This window comes from Dromaius novaehollandiae, chromosome Z, assembly GCF_036370855.1.
Source record: "Dromaius novaehollandiae isolate bDroNov1 chromosome Z, bDroNov1.hap1, whole genome shotgun sequence".
NCBI lineage: Eukaryota > Metazoa > Chordata > Aves > Casuariiformes > Dromaiidae > Dromaius > Dromaius novaehollandiae.
Genome location: NC_088132.1, coordinates 33,773,829 through 33,788,614, shown reverse-complemented (window position 1 = coordinate 33,788,614; position 14,786 = coordinate 33,773,829). Strand labels below are relative to the sequence as shown.

The 14,786-nt window shown below is 39.2% G+C and overlaps 1 protein-coding gene across 8 annotated transcripts in view; it reads left to right on the top strand.

Moving 5' to 3' along the window:
* LOC112978767 (semaphorin-4D) overlaps positions 1–14,786 on the top strand; it is a 104,281-nt gene that overhangs the window by 58,287 nt on the left and 31,208 nt on the right. For all 8 annotated transcript variants that reach the window (XM_064501418.1, XM_064501417.1, XM_064501416.1 and 5 more), the window contains exons 3-7: positions 94–157; positions 7,703–8,097; positions 10,522–10,667; positions 11,971–12,033; positions 14,045–14,143. In XM_064501418.1, coding sequence (XP_064357488.1) covers positions 8,004–8,097; positions 10,522–10,667; positions 11,971–12,033; positions 14,045–14,143 — 402 coding nt within the window. In that variant the 5' untranslated portion in view covers positions 94–157; positions 7,703–8,003. The remainder of the gene's footprint in view (positions 1–93; positions 158–7,702; positions 8,098–10,521; positions 10,668–11,970; positions 12,034–14,044; positions 14,144–14,786) is intronic.

Below are 14,786 nucleotides of genomic sequence, written 5' to 3'. Positions count from 1 at the left end.
CTGTGGGAGGATTTCTTAAAATTTCCATATCAAAACTGTGCTTCAGGTTTGTGTGGTAATGTATGTCAAGCTCCATTTATTATCTCTTTGCAGAAAAGGAGGATTTCTGACGGTTCTCCAATTCCAGAAGTGTGTGGGAGGTTCCAGGAGGTGACAGGTACTGTAAAATGTGACTTATTCCTTCCTTGCTATTGCATTCTCAGTAGCTGTGTTAGATGTGTGCTTGTTGATGAAACAAGTAAATGGACTGTATGATTGAGCAAGAACACTAAGCCCTTAATTCATGTGGAAAAATGTAAATAAGATAAGGATTTAATGGTAAGCTTGACTTTTATTTTATTTTGTTTCAGAATAGTTCTCACAACATGTATCAGAAAGGGATTTATTTTACTTATTAATGTACTACATGTTTACTTGTTATTTAGTTACCACTGAAAGGTCCCGTTCAGGATTACCCTTCTACCGTATTATATAGGTTATGTGTATGAGGTACTGGATTTGCTTTCAGAGACATTTGGGTGTATGAAGGTGTTCCTAGGTACCAAGCAGAGCTTTTGTAAAGCACACGTGCTTATTGATTTAAAGAGAAGTACTTTTGAGAATAGGCATCTTTAAATGCCGGTAGGCATCTTTAAATAATTTTGAATGGCAGCCTCAGTCTTATGAGCCCCACTGAGGAAAAAGCTGGCTGTTACTTTCTACTGTGAAAGTATGTTTAGGTGGTAGGGGAAAGGGGACTTGGAATTTCAGAGACTTTTTCAGTCTGTCATTTAAACAGTTCTTGCTGCAGCACTGCCACTGTCATAATTTGGGTTCAATATGTGGTAGAGCCCAGGGGTAAGGCCGAAAAGTGTCTTAAGACCCTTTCCTCTCTTGGGTAGCTCTTGAATTCTGATTCTGAGACAGCTCAACATCCAGATTAGCAGAAGGGGCTGCAAATGTTGCAGCTGTGGATGGATCCCCCTGCTCATCTATGTGGTTTTACATTAACATTTTCTGTCTAGTTCCCTTCTGCACAGCTAGGCTGAGGACCGACCTGCAGCTGCAGTGCGTGCAACTTCTGCTAGCTCAGATGCTGAGCTGTCCAAGGCCAAAATTTGTTTTCTTTTTCTTCACAAGACAAACAGAGGCAAACCAATTTGCTCTTTCCTGTTGCTCTTTGGAGTTGAAGACTAACAGAATACTCATAACAATCGACTCATAATCATTTGAAAAATGGGGATTTTAATCTCCTATTTGCTGTATTGTAATCTTTGCTTTTTTCCGGCATGGCAGTAAGAAAAAGAAAAGGAATTTTGAAATTTTGAAAAAGGAAAGGTATCTCTTCTAGTGTTCCATTCAACTTAGGAAATACTCCCTGCTCTCAAACAGGCCTTCGTTTCATGAGTACTACTTAGTGGTGCATTTAACATGCAGGATCGAGAAAATGTTCAATTTCTGTCTTCACAGAAGGTTTCAACCTAAAGATTTTAGGCAGAACTTAGAACTGAGAATTTAAGTTTACTCAGAATTTTTCTCCTCTTCTAGCACTAACACGCATCCTCCAGCAAACTCTGTGGTGTAGGTAAAGACCACATCAGATTATCTTTAAAAAGCTTCATCTAAGTTGTAAGCACTTGGCAACTTTAAAATACAGCCTGAAATATAAACAGTCCCATGCTTTACATTGATATTAAACAATCACTAAGGGCTATTGCTCTGCTAGTTTGAGGTTTTAATTTACCTCGGCAAAAAATGAGTTCACTTGTACTGTATAGTTTAAAAAAAAATTGTTTAAAAATCATGTTTTTCATGAGACAGTCTAAAAATGGCGATGTGCTTGAGGTTGTGAAAGGATGAGAACTAAAACAAAGGATATTTCCTGCCTGTCCCTACGAGTCTGAAATAAATATGTAAATAAAGCTGTGTTGTCTAAGGTAAATTGTATGTTTCTTACTGTGTCACTTTGATTGCTTAAAATGTAAGCATTGCTCACTTTTCCTTCAAATTCTATTTTTGGAAACAAAAACTTTGAGCAAATTGGAAAAAATTGGGGTTGAGAAAAATCACGCAATGGGAGTTCTGCGTCTGTGTGTTTTTGTTTTTGAAATGAATAATAAATTTTTGTTATCAAATGGGCATCAGTAAACCTTGAAGCAGGTCTCTATGCTGTCAAAGTTTTGGAAAGCCTTTGAAGAAAGTTATTTTGGGAAAGCTTACAAGTTATGCCCTCTGTCAGATGAATAATTCAACCCCCTCACCCTTTTCTGCCAGAGGAAGCAATTCACTTGAAAAATTTGCCTATCTCTACATATTGGCCTTCATATCCCTAATCGCAGTAACGTAAAACTTTTACAAACACATAATTAAAATACTTTATTTAAAAATACCATGGTAAGTTGTCTGGAAAACCTTCAGCAGTTTTACTCTGCTGGCTGAAGGGGAGAATGCCTTCCAGGCAGTTAACGCTTACTTTGAGGTCCAGACTTCATTTGGTTTGCATCAAAAGTTGAGTGGTGCGAAAGTAATTTCATGGAAAACACAGGGAAGTATAAACATGTGAAGATGCTCCTTCTAGTCCAGAGGAAGGTGATCAGTTGTGTTGTAAGTCTCATCAGAGCTTGCATCACTCGTAATAATATAGTTGTGTACTTCTTTTGACATACTTTTTCTGCCTTTTTATTTTCCTTTATTTGGAAGTGCAATGGATTCTTAGAGTTAAAAGATAAACGCCTCTGTGGTAGTGAGAGGCCCAGTTATATAAGTCAATTGTGCATTTTCTTGATCAAAAACGGCCAGGCCCGCTATCTGGGCAGATGATTTGGAGTACTGATGTGTTTCTGCCAGCCAGGGCCATACCAGTGATTTCCCTCAGTGTTTCTATAACTCATTTCAACGTCCCGCTGCCTTCAGCGGCAGCTCAGTGCTTTCTGTTGCCTGGCATTTAAATCACTGTGGCTAAAGCAGGTCTATAAGCATTTAAAACACTGTAGACCTTTTTGCATGAACTCTCCTTGTTGTCCCTATATGGCAGGTGGAATGTTATATGGTGTAAATGTGTCTTCTGTGGAGTATCAGGAGTTTCTGAGTACGAATGGTGACCCTTGCTACTCTACTGTAGCATACTCTGCTGTAGAAACCACCAAGTTATGGAAGAGCTCCAACGTAGCGCTGGCCTCAAACAATGTCTTTCGAAGTAATATGAAAACAGCTTGCGCTGAGCAAATGTCTTATGAGGGTTTGTGAAATGTGAGTGGTGCAGGGGGATGGATGTCACACATTAGCCGCACTTTGTATAATCAGTGTTGCTTTTGCAGCTGCCAAGGAAAGAGAAGAGAGAAGACCGAGGTGTGGATGTGTGAGGAATGGAGATTTAGGGCCTCGGGGTGGCAGGCTGGGGGCTGGGCTTGGGGGCTGGAAGCTGGTGGGGAGCACCGAAAGTGGGTATGTTGGGGAGGAGAAGGGGAAGGCGAGTCTGGGGGGAGGAAGCAGAGATGGGAATGTCAGCACAGAGCCGGGTCGGATTGCAAGAAAAGAAAACCCGGGGGGGAGAGTAAAGAGTAGTCATAAATGAGAGGAAGATGACGTGGATGCTTACTGTGCCTGGGAGCAGCTACTCCATTAATACAAGCGATAGTTTCTTGGGTATCATGCAGATCCCAGTGCTAATGCTGAGTATTGTGGGTGTGCCAGTAAATTTTCATATGGTGACTTTTTGCATTTCAAGTGTAGATTTTTTGCAGATTAGGTAAAGGCTTCTTAGCAAAGATAGATAAACATCCATTTAGCAATTTGTGTAATAAAGACCAGAATTCAGAAGTTGCACAAGGCAAATAAGTATTTACTTTACAAAAAAAAAAATACAGGTTTCAACATCAGGTTGCAAAATTGGGCATTTCCTGACTTTGGAGTTCCAGAGTTTTGATTGCTTGGATAACTATTGTGTGTACAGGAATTACACTTGAATGCAGTTTTACCGTGTTGACTGGGGGAGAGGACATAGACCTCAGAGTATTTGATGGTGCAATTTATTAATAATTAATAAATTAATTTGGTGCTGATAAGAGTTGCTGAACTGGCATCTGCAAAAGAGGAAACTTTCTACCCCCAAATATCTCTCCATGCTAGCTTGCTTTTGCATCATGGAGGATGCGAAAGATAACTGTTGTCTTCTGGTTGGTTTCTCAAGGTTGTTAGCTTTCCCATTGTAGCACTTGTGTTTTGGGATGTGGGCATCTTTCTGGAAGAAAACAGCCCAGGGCACTGTTTCCTTCCAACAGATCTGCCAAATAATTAGATGATGCATGGTCAAGGAGGTGATGTTGGGGCAGATGTTTTTCTGTCTCAGCAGAAGTCGAGATCTTCCATCCAACTTCCTCCTCTTATAATTTGTGTTAATATTTTCCATTGGTTGTTCTCTCATAGAACTTAGGCAGCTTGAGTTTCTTCTTTATCTAACAATTTCATTTTTCTCTCCTCTGAGACAGCAGAAACTCAATTCTTTTCCTATTTTTCTGCCAGTTCGCTAAAATTATTGGTGTCACAGGAATCTTCACAGCTCTGAGATTCCAGCTGTGCTCTGCCAGACTGACAGGAGCTCTGTTAATTGTTTCTTCTATGGTTGCACTGTTTTTTAGTCACCATTAATACAAGCATTATGGAGAGAACATGCAAGCAGTGTATGCATTGTTCTGCTCCAATTCATCATAATACATTGCTATAAAAACATCATCAAAAACAATGTCAAAGACATTGACATCAAAACATCAAAAAAAAAAAGGTTTAAATTTACCTGAGATAATTATCATTTTACAGAAAAGAGAGGTAGACCTGTTGTCAGTTTAATTAGATTTAATCATAACTAAGCACTTCAAATTTTCTGTGTTATTTCCTAAGTGTTCTTGTTTTCAAGCACATTGTGGCTTGTTTTTAGGAGTAAAACCTAAAGCCTTTGGAGACCTAACTTTTCAAAAATGCAAAGCACTCAGATCTAATCAAAGCAAGCGAACACTGACAGAGCTGAGCTAATTTGGAAATTAGGCCATTGTTATTTTTCTTGCTCTTTCTCTACCCCATGTGTTATATAAAACAGGTTCATATTAGATTATGGTTGACTTCCCAGAGGATGTGAGTGAAGTAGTTATTCCAGATAATTTTCAGCACAGGGAGGGGAGAGTAATTAAATTGAAGGCTAAATCAGAGGACAAGGTCCTGAGTGCATTTTCATCTCTACTTAAACTAATGGGAGTTGAGAACATAGTGGATCTTGCACGATTTGGTACTTAATGTTCACTGTGATCTGTCCCGTCGCCTTTTTGAATGTGCAGAATTTTACCCTGTTGACAATTTCTTGTAAGTCAAACTTTTTAATATGGAAAAGGAGCCATCTTGCAAAACTCTACAGTGGGAATGAAGTGACAGATTTCTGCTTTGTGTAGTCAGAGAAATTCTCCAGCAACACAGGAAAATAAGCACTAACTGACCCAGCCAGACATTTTTTTTTCTCCTTTGAAAGGTAATATAGTTTGTTTCAGATTTTGTTGTCATTTTATTTTTTCTGAGGAAGGCAATTTAGCCCAAGAACATAACCATGGCAACAAGGATACTCAAGATTTTCCATCATGAGGATGTGGATTTGCTCATCCTATTTTAATTTTGAAGTCTGGAAAACTTCATGAACTTTAGAAGTCTTCTCTGGAATACCTCTCCCATATAATATTATACACAGATGATTGCTTATAATTGGGACTGGTGCTGTGTAATTTGTTTCGGCTTTTTGTTTTTTTAAAAAAGGAGGACTTAAGGGAGAACTGTTTGCTATGTGAAGATCTGTGAAGAGTCTTTTCAGTAACTCAAGGATTGCATGAAAAAAGGAATAATATATAGAAATACTAGCCAAAAGCTTTTTTCAAACTGCTGTTTTCCCTTACAATTCCATTAAACTAAAATTGCTAAACTGCTTTTTTCTTAATCATAGAACTATTGTTCACTCTCTAAATGTTTATCTGTAAAACTGCTTACATCAAGATATTTGTGAATGTGCTACCTTGCAACGCTGATGAATGAGGAAAGCAAAACATGGAATTGCTTATGTATAACGATAAACAGAAAAGATGCAAGACAGAAAAACGAGCCTAGTAGATTTCCTAAAAATACAATGCCTTAAAAGCCAAAATGGCTTATACGGTCCATTGTAACAGTTGAATCTGTTCCAAAGGGGATACTAGAGCTTAAAAGAAAAAAGAAAGAAAGAAAGAAAGAAAAAATGTTGTTTTAATCCCAAGTTCAGCTTAAGCGAGCTTATCTTTATGTTGGGGTCCTTTTTAGTAAAGATACAGAGAAACAAAAAAATTTTTTTTTAACCTTGCTGATGATATTTTAGCAAACGAGGTATAATGACTTGTCCATCTTGTACATAGTCATGTTATTTCTGTGGTTGTACCTGTAGATAGATGTGCGGTCCTCCCTGCAGTTCCCGGAGTCTCCTTGATTCTGCATCTTAACCCCCAGACCTGCTCTTCCCAAAGAGGCTGTCAGCATCATGCTTCTCCTAGCAGAAGTTCTTGCTGCAGTTGCTGTTTAGTTTTTATTTCTCTCCTCCTTAAATGCTCCTCTTCTTAAATATTAGTTAGGATTTTTCAATCTTTCCTTGCCCTCATGCTTAAGATCCTCCAGGTTTTATGGTTGTCTTGGGTCGTGACATGTTTAATAGTAGCATCCTACTGGTTTCTCGGGCCATAACACAGTATCAATCTGGTGCATTTTGTGCTTTGCTACAAAGGGCATCTTGCTTTTTGCTCCCTCCCTGAGTGTACAGCCATATGAAGGTCCCCAAATATTCATCTGAATGCAGTAATCTCGTGATTAATGGATGCACTCTCCTCTGAACAGTCCATACTTAACGCAAATACTTGCAAGAGTCTTGACCTAGGAGCGATTATAGGAAGATGGGGGCAGTGGAAGCTCTTGTAAGATGGCACAAAAAGAAGTGAATGTTCTTGTGATCATCACTGAGGACAGCTCTCTTCTTTGGCCTGGGGTTGACAGCTCAAAGAGCAACTTTCATGTGACTGTCTAGCACTTTTCTAATATTTAAGCATTTTCTCACTTTATTTGTTTCTGTACATAGCACGTTAGCTCTTTGTTTCTTTAGCTATTTTTTCTTTCTCCCCCACCCCAAACCCAAGTGCATTAGTAGCATAAAAAGACGTTGCTAAAAATGAGACTTCTGTTCCTAAGGTTCCAAGAATGGGAGATGGAGTAGATTTTTATAACTGCTATTTAAAATTAGTGCTGCTTTTTAACAAAGTTTACTTCTGATGTCCGTAGCTCTCTGAACGTAGGCTTAGTGATTTTGTTATCTTGGTTTGGGTATTTCATAGGGGTGGGATTTTTTTTTCTTTTTTTTTTTTTTTACTGTTAAAAGAAAGAATATGCAAATTAGAGTAGGATTCTGTGTAGTGAACGTAAACAACAGTTCAAAATATTTATACTGTGCGTTCTAGATGAAAATGATTGCTTTCAATAACTGCCTGTTTATCATGTAACGTGGGATTTTTAAGAATCATATTTTCACCAATTAATGTACTCCTTACTTTTTATCCAAATTAAAGTATGCAGACAGCTGTAGAAGTATTTCAAGATCCGTGCGTACAACATGCTATTTTTGGCAATACTCAGCCTGCTTTCTCTTCTACTTCTTGCTCTCCTCCTCTCTCCACAGTTTCATTTATTTCTGCAACCAAACAGAAGAATGTTCTCAGTGGTGTTTCTCAGCAACTCTTCAGCCTGTGGAAAGTGTGGGCAGTCTCTTTATTCAGCATCCTGGAAAATGTGCGTTCCCTTGAAGAATTGATCTGCTGAAAGCGCATACTTAGAAGATTGTTCCAGCCTGCCTTAAGCACTGCTTGAAAGCCCTGAAATGTCTAATCTCTAATAGTGCTTGGAGTTAGGATTTCTTCTGCCGAAGAGACACTAGCTGCTGCAGTTATCCAAGGAGCGCCAGAGAGCAAGGGACGCTTAAGATGGCTCTAGGCGTTTTATGTGCGGTGTGGGGCTTGTTAGTGGAAGTAGCAGTAGCATTTGGTCCAGTACCAAGGATCACTTGGGAACACAGAGGTAAGAAGAAGAACTTTAATAGTGTCTTGTACGTCATTCTACAGTATCTGGGTTTCTGCGTGGTTCAAAGCTTGTTGCAGCCACGCGCTGTGCCAACCTGCTTGCTGAAAGTTTGGTCAGTTGTTGCTGGTTTTGCTCAACTCCTAAAGTGCTTAGGACTTGAATATGCAAAAGTTACTTAGGCACTCAGTTACAACTTTAGATTCTTCAAGTAGTTCTGAAAAACTGATTTTTTTTAAAGGAGGAATTTCAAATTGGACTTTCTCAGCTGGAGGATCTTGAAGCTGATGTTTGCTCCAAGGGAAGAACACAATATATGTATTTTGTTTTAATTATGTTATTTTTACTTTCAGTCTGAACAGATAGAAATATGTGTCTCTCTAGCTAATAATTCTTTTGTGATCTTTTTTTTTTTTTTTTTTTTTTTTTTAAGACTGAGATGTAAGTATAGTGACACTAAATATTCCTGAGCACTAAAAAAAATTACCAAGTGGAGGAAGGGTAAGCATTTGACCCTCTTCCAGCTGTGTTATACAATGCCTAAAGTTGAAACAATCTAGCCTTTCTTTCTTTCTTTCTTTTTTTTTTAACAGAAGATGACATTCCCTATATTTGATTTTTCAGCAAATATTCATAACTTCTGTAATGCAGTCAGCAAAAGAAGACAGATGTGGCACAGAGGAAGGAAAAGAGGATCAGATATTCCCTTGGGGTCCTGTTTGAAATTTTAGCCTCGGCTAGAACAGAGCTCTAGAGCAAGGACTGTAAAGTAGTTACTTGCTCCTCTTCATGAGTGTGTCCCCCCCACTTCACATGGCATAGATTTTTTTTTCTTTTTTTTTTTTCCAGTTTTTAAAAAGTTTTGTCTTTTTTCCTCTCCTTCTACCACTCATAGGACTTAGCAACCATAACTTATCCAAGTGTGCTGTGACAGACCAGGTATATGGGCAGTATGAAGAAACATTCTTGAGGAAAGATGTTAAATCCTGAAGAGTCATACTGTAGGAAGAGATAAATGGAGATTAGGAGTGTAATAACAATGAGCTGATTTATGAGATGGCTCGAGAAAATGTTTTTCCTGATTATTGGTGTATAAATAAACAAAATGCTGATGTACTCTTTTTCAGAAAGAATGGTCTAGGCAAGTCTTCTAGTTCCTACTTAAACTCCTTGATGGTCCTGTGTTGTAGTGTAGTTAAAATTTGGCAAGCTACTATTTAGTGGTAGTACTACTAGTGATGTAATTCACCACTGACCTATATCCAGTTTACTCCAAAAAAATGGAATTTACTTTCATTCCTGCTATTTCTGCCTGTCTCTTGTCAGGTAAAGATTTTTGCGTTCAAACATGAGAAGCCTGCTTTGAATAGCAGTAACAATTTAGTTCAGTGGAGGAATGAACATATGGAGTTGTATGAGTTCATCCTTTTGGGGAAAATTTTCCTGCCAAGTGAAAGACTTCCAAGTGACATGCTTAAAAATCAACTTTAAAATAAATATTTCCAAAGTCTCCTAGTTGAAAATGTTCAATACCAAATATTAAAATTGGGAGCAATAATAGATTATTTTCTACCTATATCTTTAGAAAAAAAGTTTAATTAATCTTGTGATAGTTTCTTGCACAAAATACAATCTCCCAAGCTTTCAGTAATTCTCCCACATTGGCTGTACATGCAGAAAAAATATTTCCGTATATTAATGATTTTGTATCATCTTTCTCCAAACCATTCTGTTCCAGCTTGCATGCTTCCTCATTCCACTGTCATTTTTCCTCATGTCTCCCTGTTTCTCTTATCTGCTTCCTTTTCATCTTGGTTTTCCCTCACATTAGTTCTTTCTAACCCTGTGCATTTTATCTCCAATCTGCACTTCAAAATCAGCTTATTCACATACTATGAAAGAAACCTTTTAGCTTCTCTCTGTCTTCTTTATATTATGGTTGTAAGTTGAGGTTTCTTTTGGTAAGGTAAAGGAATTGTTATGAGATTGGGGAAGGTGCAAGGAACGTGGTAACTTTTTAAAATTTTCCACAGCAGGTGCATATGTAGAGGGGAGAAGGTGAGGAAAGAGCTGATAGTGGATGTGAAGTGTAAAATGGAAGGGTAGCAAAAAGGAATTAATGAGTGGAGAAAAAAGGAAGGAAGACATGAGTTACAGGGGATGACCAGAGGAGGAAATGTTTAGCATTTGCAATTGAACTGGTAAGCGGGGACTGAGGATTTTGATGCTGCTGATGGGAGATGCTGTTGCTGCTGAATCAAGCTCCTGAGAGGTCTCTCATCTGTTGTATGTGTTGTCCCTACTAAGCTTTGTTGCTTTCAAGATATCAAACGAATGTTAGACAGCTTAGAAAAATGACCCATAAACTTGACCTTAAGTGATTGTGTTTCTTCATGCGGTGCTCTTTTCCTTTCATTTCAACAGAGGTCCAACTAATACATTTTCATGAATCAGAAGTGTCAAACTATTCAACCTTATTGTTAAGTGAAGACAAAGATGTTCTATATGTAGGAGCCAGAGAAGTGATCTTTGCATTAAACTCGGTGAATATTGCTGAAAAGCAGCATGAGGTGGGTATACGTTTCAATACACTATGTTCCATTTAAAAATCATAATCCAAATATTGACTTCATTTTCTGATATCAGTAGCACTGTACTTTAGATACTCAATACCTAATAGAGAAGGTACTCTGCAGGTTTGTGCTGGTTGTGTGTTATTTCTAGAAGACAGTTTGAAGTATAACATGCCATCAAATGAGAGGAAGAAATGAGAAATTGGGAAAGACGGAAGTTATTATAGGTCTTCTAAGGCATTTTCTTTTTGAGGGCAGGATGGTGGACTAGAGGGACCTTTGGTATAAACCACTATGGTGCTTCCTAGGCATGTTTTTTATTATCAGGAATGGGCCATCTCCCATTAATCTAAATTAGAGAGAAATATAATCTGAAATGGAAGAGAAGTTGGAGTTATGCTCAATAGTGGAGTACTCCTGTCCCTACAACCCAGGAGTGGCAGGCTGCAGACACGCATTAAATGTGATGCAAGCCCTGTCCGTTCGGTTTCAACTTCTGTTTTATGTCTCTAGATGTGTCTGTACAGCAAGCTGCGGTGCGGAGAGACCTGATTCAGCTTGTTCAAAGTTAGCTTACTTGCCAGAAGCCCTCTGGATGTGCTGACGCTGGCTCCTCGGGGTAGCTTAGTCCATGCAGAAGTCTGCTAACAAGGTTATATTGCTTTGAGTCTTCCTCGGGCTCCTGTTTCTCCCTGCTTCAGGAGCACAGGCAGACGCTCAGAGACACAGCACAGAATCCCACCCAGAATGTTTTGGAAAGACGCTCATATGACTTTTTTTAATTTGAACAAAATGTTCAGGGATGATGATAGGAAATTTCACCAGCATATAAAAGTGGTTTTCAATTATGAGTGTTTATAACTATCAGAGCTGTAGTCCTATGTGTAATAATGTATATTGGTCCAATATGTTTCCTTTGGGGGGTGTGTGTGTGTGTGGTTGTTTTTCTCCAGTGTAAATAAAATTGAGAAGTACTTAAAACAGTTACAGTTGTATTTCCCTAATGCATATGGTTATGGGGAACTTAATTAGCAAATTGAGGGGAAACATGATGATGTACCCCAAAAGACAGCAGCAGTGGTTCAGAGCTCCCTTAATGCACATGGGTTTGGAAGTGTGGCCTCCCCAGAGGGCGAATGGCTTTGAATCTTTGAAAGTTGCCTGCAAAGCATTTGCAGCAGATAGTCTTCGTAGAATTATCTGTTCTGTGATAGATAATTGCATAAGCAACATCTGAAAATCTTGTAATTTAATTAGAAGTGCTTTGAATTTGCCTATTTGTTGCTTGTTTTTGCCTTAGTTACACTGGAAGGTCACTGAAGATAAAAGAACTAAATGTGCTGTCAAGGGCAAATCGGAGCAGGTATGTTCACTGAACTTTGAAAGAGATATTATACATCTCACTTTAAGAGCTATGGTGTTAGCAGAAGAAAGGTTCTGACTGTTTGAAATTAAGAGCTATGGTGTTAGCAGAAGAAAGGTTCTGACTGTTTGAAATTAAGAATTTCAAATAATCACTATAATTCTTTAATTAAGCTGAGTTTTAGAAGCTGTGGCATGCTTAGGGTTTTTTTGATTGTTTTTAATTTCTAGTTCAGTGTTTCTTCCTGGTGAATCTTTGTTTAAAAAAAAAAAAAAAAAAAAAAGAATCTGAACACACCCTTATATTTAAGGTTAATAGTCTAACTGTTTCTATTAAGCTGATAAACTAGATTACTGGCACTGCCATAATTAATAGCAATAGTGTTTTGTTGTTACAATAATTCCTCCCCAACATTTGATTTTACAAAATGACCGATAATTGTGTTTGCTCTGCTTTAGGGTGTAGCCTTTTTTAGGCCAACATTTTCTCACCAGTGTTATTTTACATCTGTAATTTATATCCTCATTGTGATGCTCAGCAGTGTACTCCTTGCAGGAGCTCGGTGCTGATTTGGCCGCTCGAGCGGTTGCCCAGCACCGGGAGAGCCGGCTCTGCTCCTGGCTCGGCAGCGTGGGCAGCTCAGCCCCGGCTTCCCTCAGCCTTTCTGGGAAGCGCAGGGCTGCTGGCATGCAGGCCGGTTTGCTCGTACGCCCTTTCTGCGAAGAACGTTTATCTAAGGTTTTTGACTATATGTGGCTCTACCTTTCCTCTTATCTCGAGTGACACCAGACAGTATAATAATAAGGTGAAGTGAAGGCTTACTTAGCAAGATTGATTGCAGGTTTGAAAATGGGAGATTGCAAGCACCACAGATACAAAATGCAGTCCTGCTCTGTGCTTAGTGGGATTTGACATCAGCACCACTGTGCCTGAAGTTGCTTTGGCGCGTGCTGGTTACAAAAGCCCAGGTACGTCCAAGGCTGACAGAGGTCCCGCATTCGTGGGGCTCCTGGAGATCGGAGCGACTGCTCCCCGCCTTAGCTCAACGTCCTGCCTTCTCTTGGCCTGTGAACAATCGCGGCCACTTACCTACCTAAAGTGAGATGTGGTGGGCATTTAAGGACCATTTCCTCTCTGCCTGACTCTTCTTAATGTAGTCTTAGCATGTACTTTGTGTGGTCCAGGTTCAGCTGGGGATGTTGATGGTAAAGTTCATACATGGTCCTACTGAGTAGTATATGAGCGGAGAATTTCTTTCTCTCACACAAAGGTGTGTGCACGCACACACACACCCACACTTTCGTAGACACTGTGATCTTTGCCTGTGCTTTATAGAGATTATTGTTGATAATTACAATGGATGCAAACCCAGTAAATGAGTACTTTGCATGAGTATACCCAGAGCTGCGAGCTCTTCTGCCTTTTTTTTCTGCCTGCCATATGCAAGTGTTACTGAATTGCACTTACTTCAAGCTGTGTTTTTTTCCCACTGTACTCTTAATCTTTTACTAGTAACTTTTGTACTGTAGCCGTGATGTGTTTTGCATAGTGTAGTAGTTTCACAGCTGTCAAGGCGTTAAGCTGCCGCTACCACCACTTCTTACGCTAAAATGGGTAGTCCTCTCCCCCTCTGGTGTCCGCTACCCTGTCTAGTGCCAGCAGAAGCAGTTATTGTTGGCACTGGTGCTTTCATGCAGCAATTTGGAATTTACCCTTCTAAGTGGGTTGGTGTTCAGATACGCTACCCTGATAGGTATACTGAAACAGTGGTGCACTGGTGACTGTGGGAAGCTAGAAGCTACAGGACTGCGTGCGACTGCATCTCAGGTGGCTGCTTCTCAGAGATGATGGTGTCATTCAGCATTACGTCTCAAGCTTTGGAAATACTCATGTGGTGTGGCATGAGTAGCAGTGACAGAAGAGTCGATACTACAACTTTAATTGGTTATTTATTTTGGAATGTAGAAGTTGTGGTTTATCAGACTGGTCCTTTTTTTGTCCTCTATTGCAGACAGAGTGTCGTAATTATGTGCGTGTCTTGCAACAGCTGAATGAGACTTTTCTCTATGTGTGTGGAACTAACGCATTTCAGCCAACCTGTGATTATCTGGTAAGAACGTACATGCGTTTTGTCCCAATAATAACTTGAACTTAAAAGCGGCTCATGTTAGCAATGAGTTAATCTGTGTTCCCAAAGACTATTGCAATTTTAGTGCCAGTCATAGCCTTTGAGGCATTTTTGATATTGTCTCTCTGTAATGGTAGAAAATGGAATTACACTTTAGTGTTCCCTTTTCAAAACTTTTAATGAATTATTGATTCACCTTGGTTAACTTTTTCTTAGCTTTCATAACTCTGTGTATTCTACATTAGCTGAAAAATATTTTCTAAAACTGAAATGACATTCTTTGTGACTTCCATCCACTTCTGACTCTCCCTGAAATTTTTCAGATTCCTGTCTCTGCTTGTCTTGTCTCTGCTGCTGGCTATGTCATAGCTCCATAATGCTGAATGGTTCAGAATGAAGTCTTGGCGCAAAATCAAAACTCCCATTTCATGTTGCTGACTCCGTTAGTGTTCTCCACAATGTAGATCTTGCATGGTTCTGAAGTTCAGAAATCTTGTAATTTTGCTTGACTTGGTTTTTTCTTGTCTCCTCTGTCTGTAAGTCTGTCTGCCATCACCTCTGCAGCATTGCCAGAATTCGTTGTCCTTAGCCTCCGATGTCTTTACTATACACTAACAATTGATCA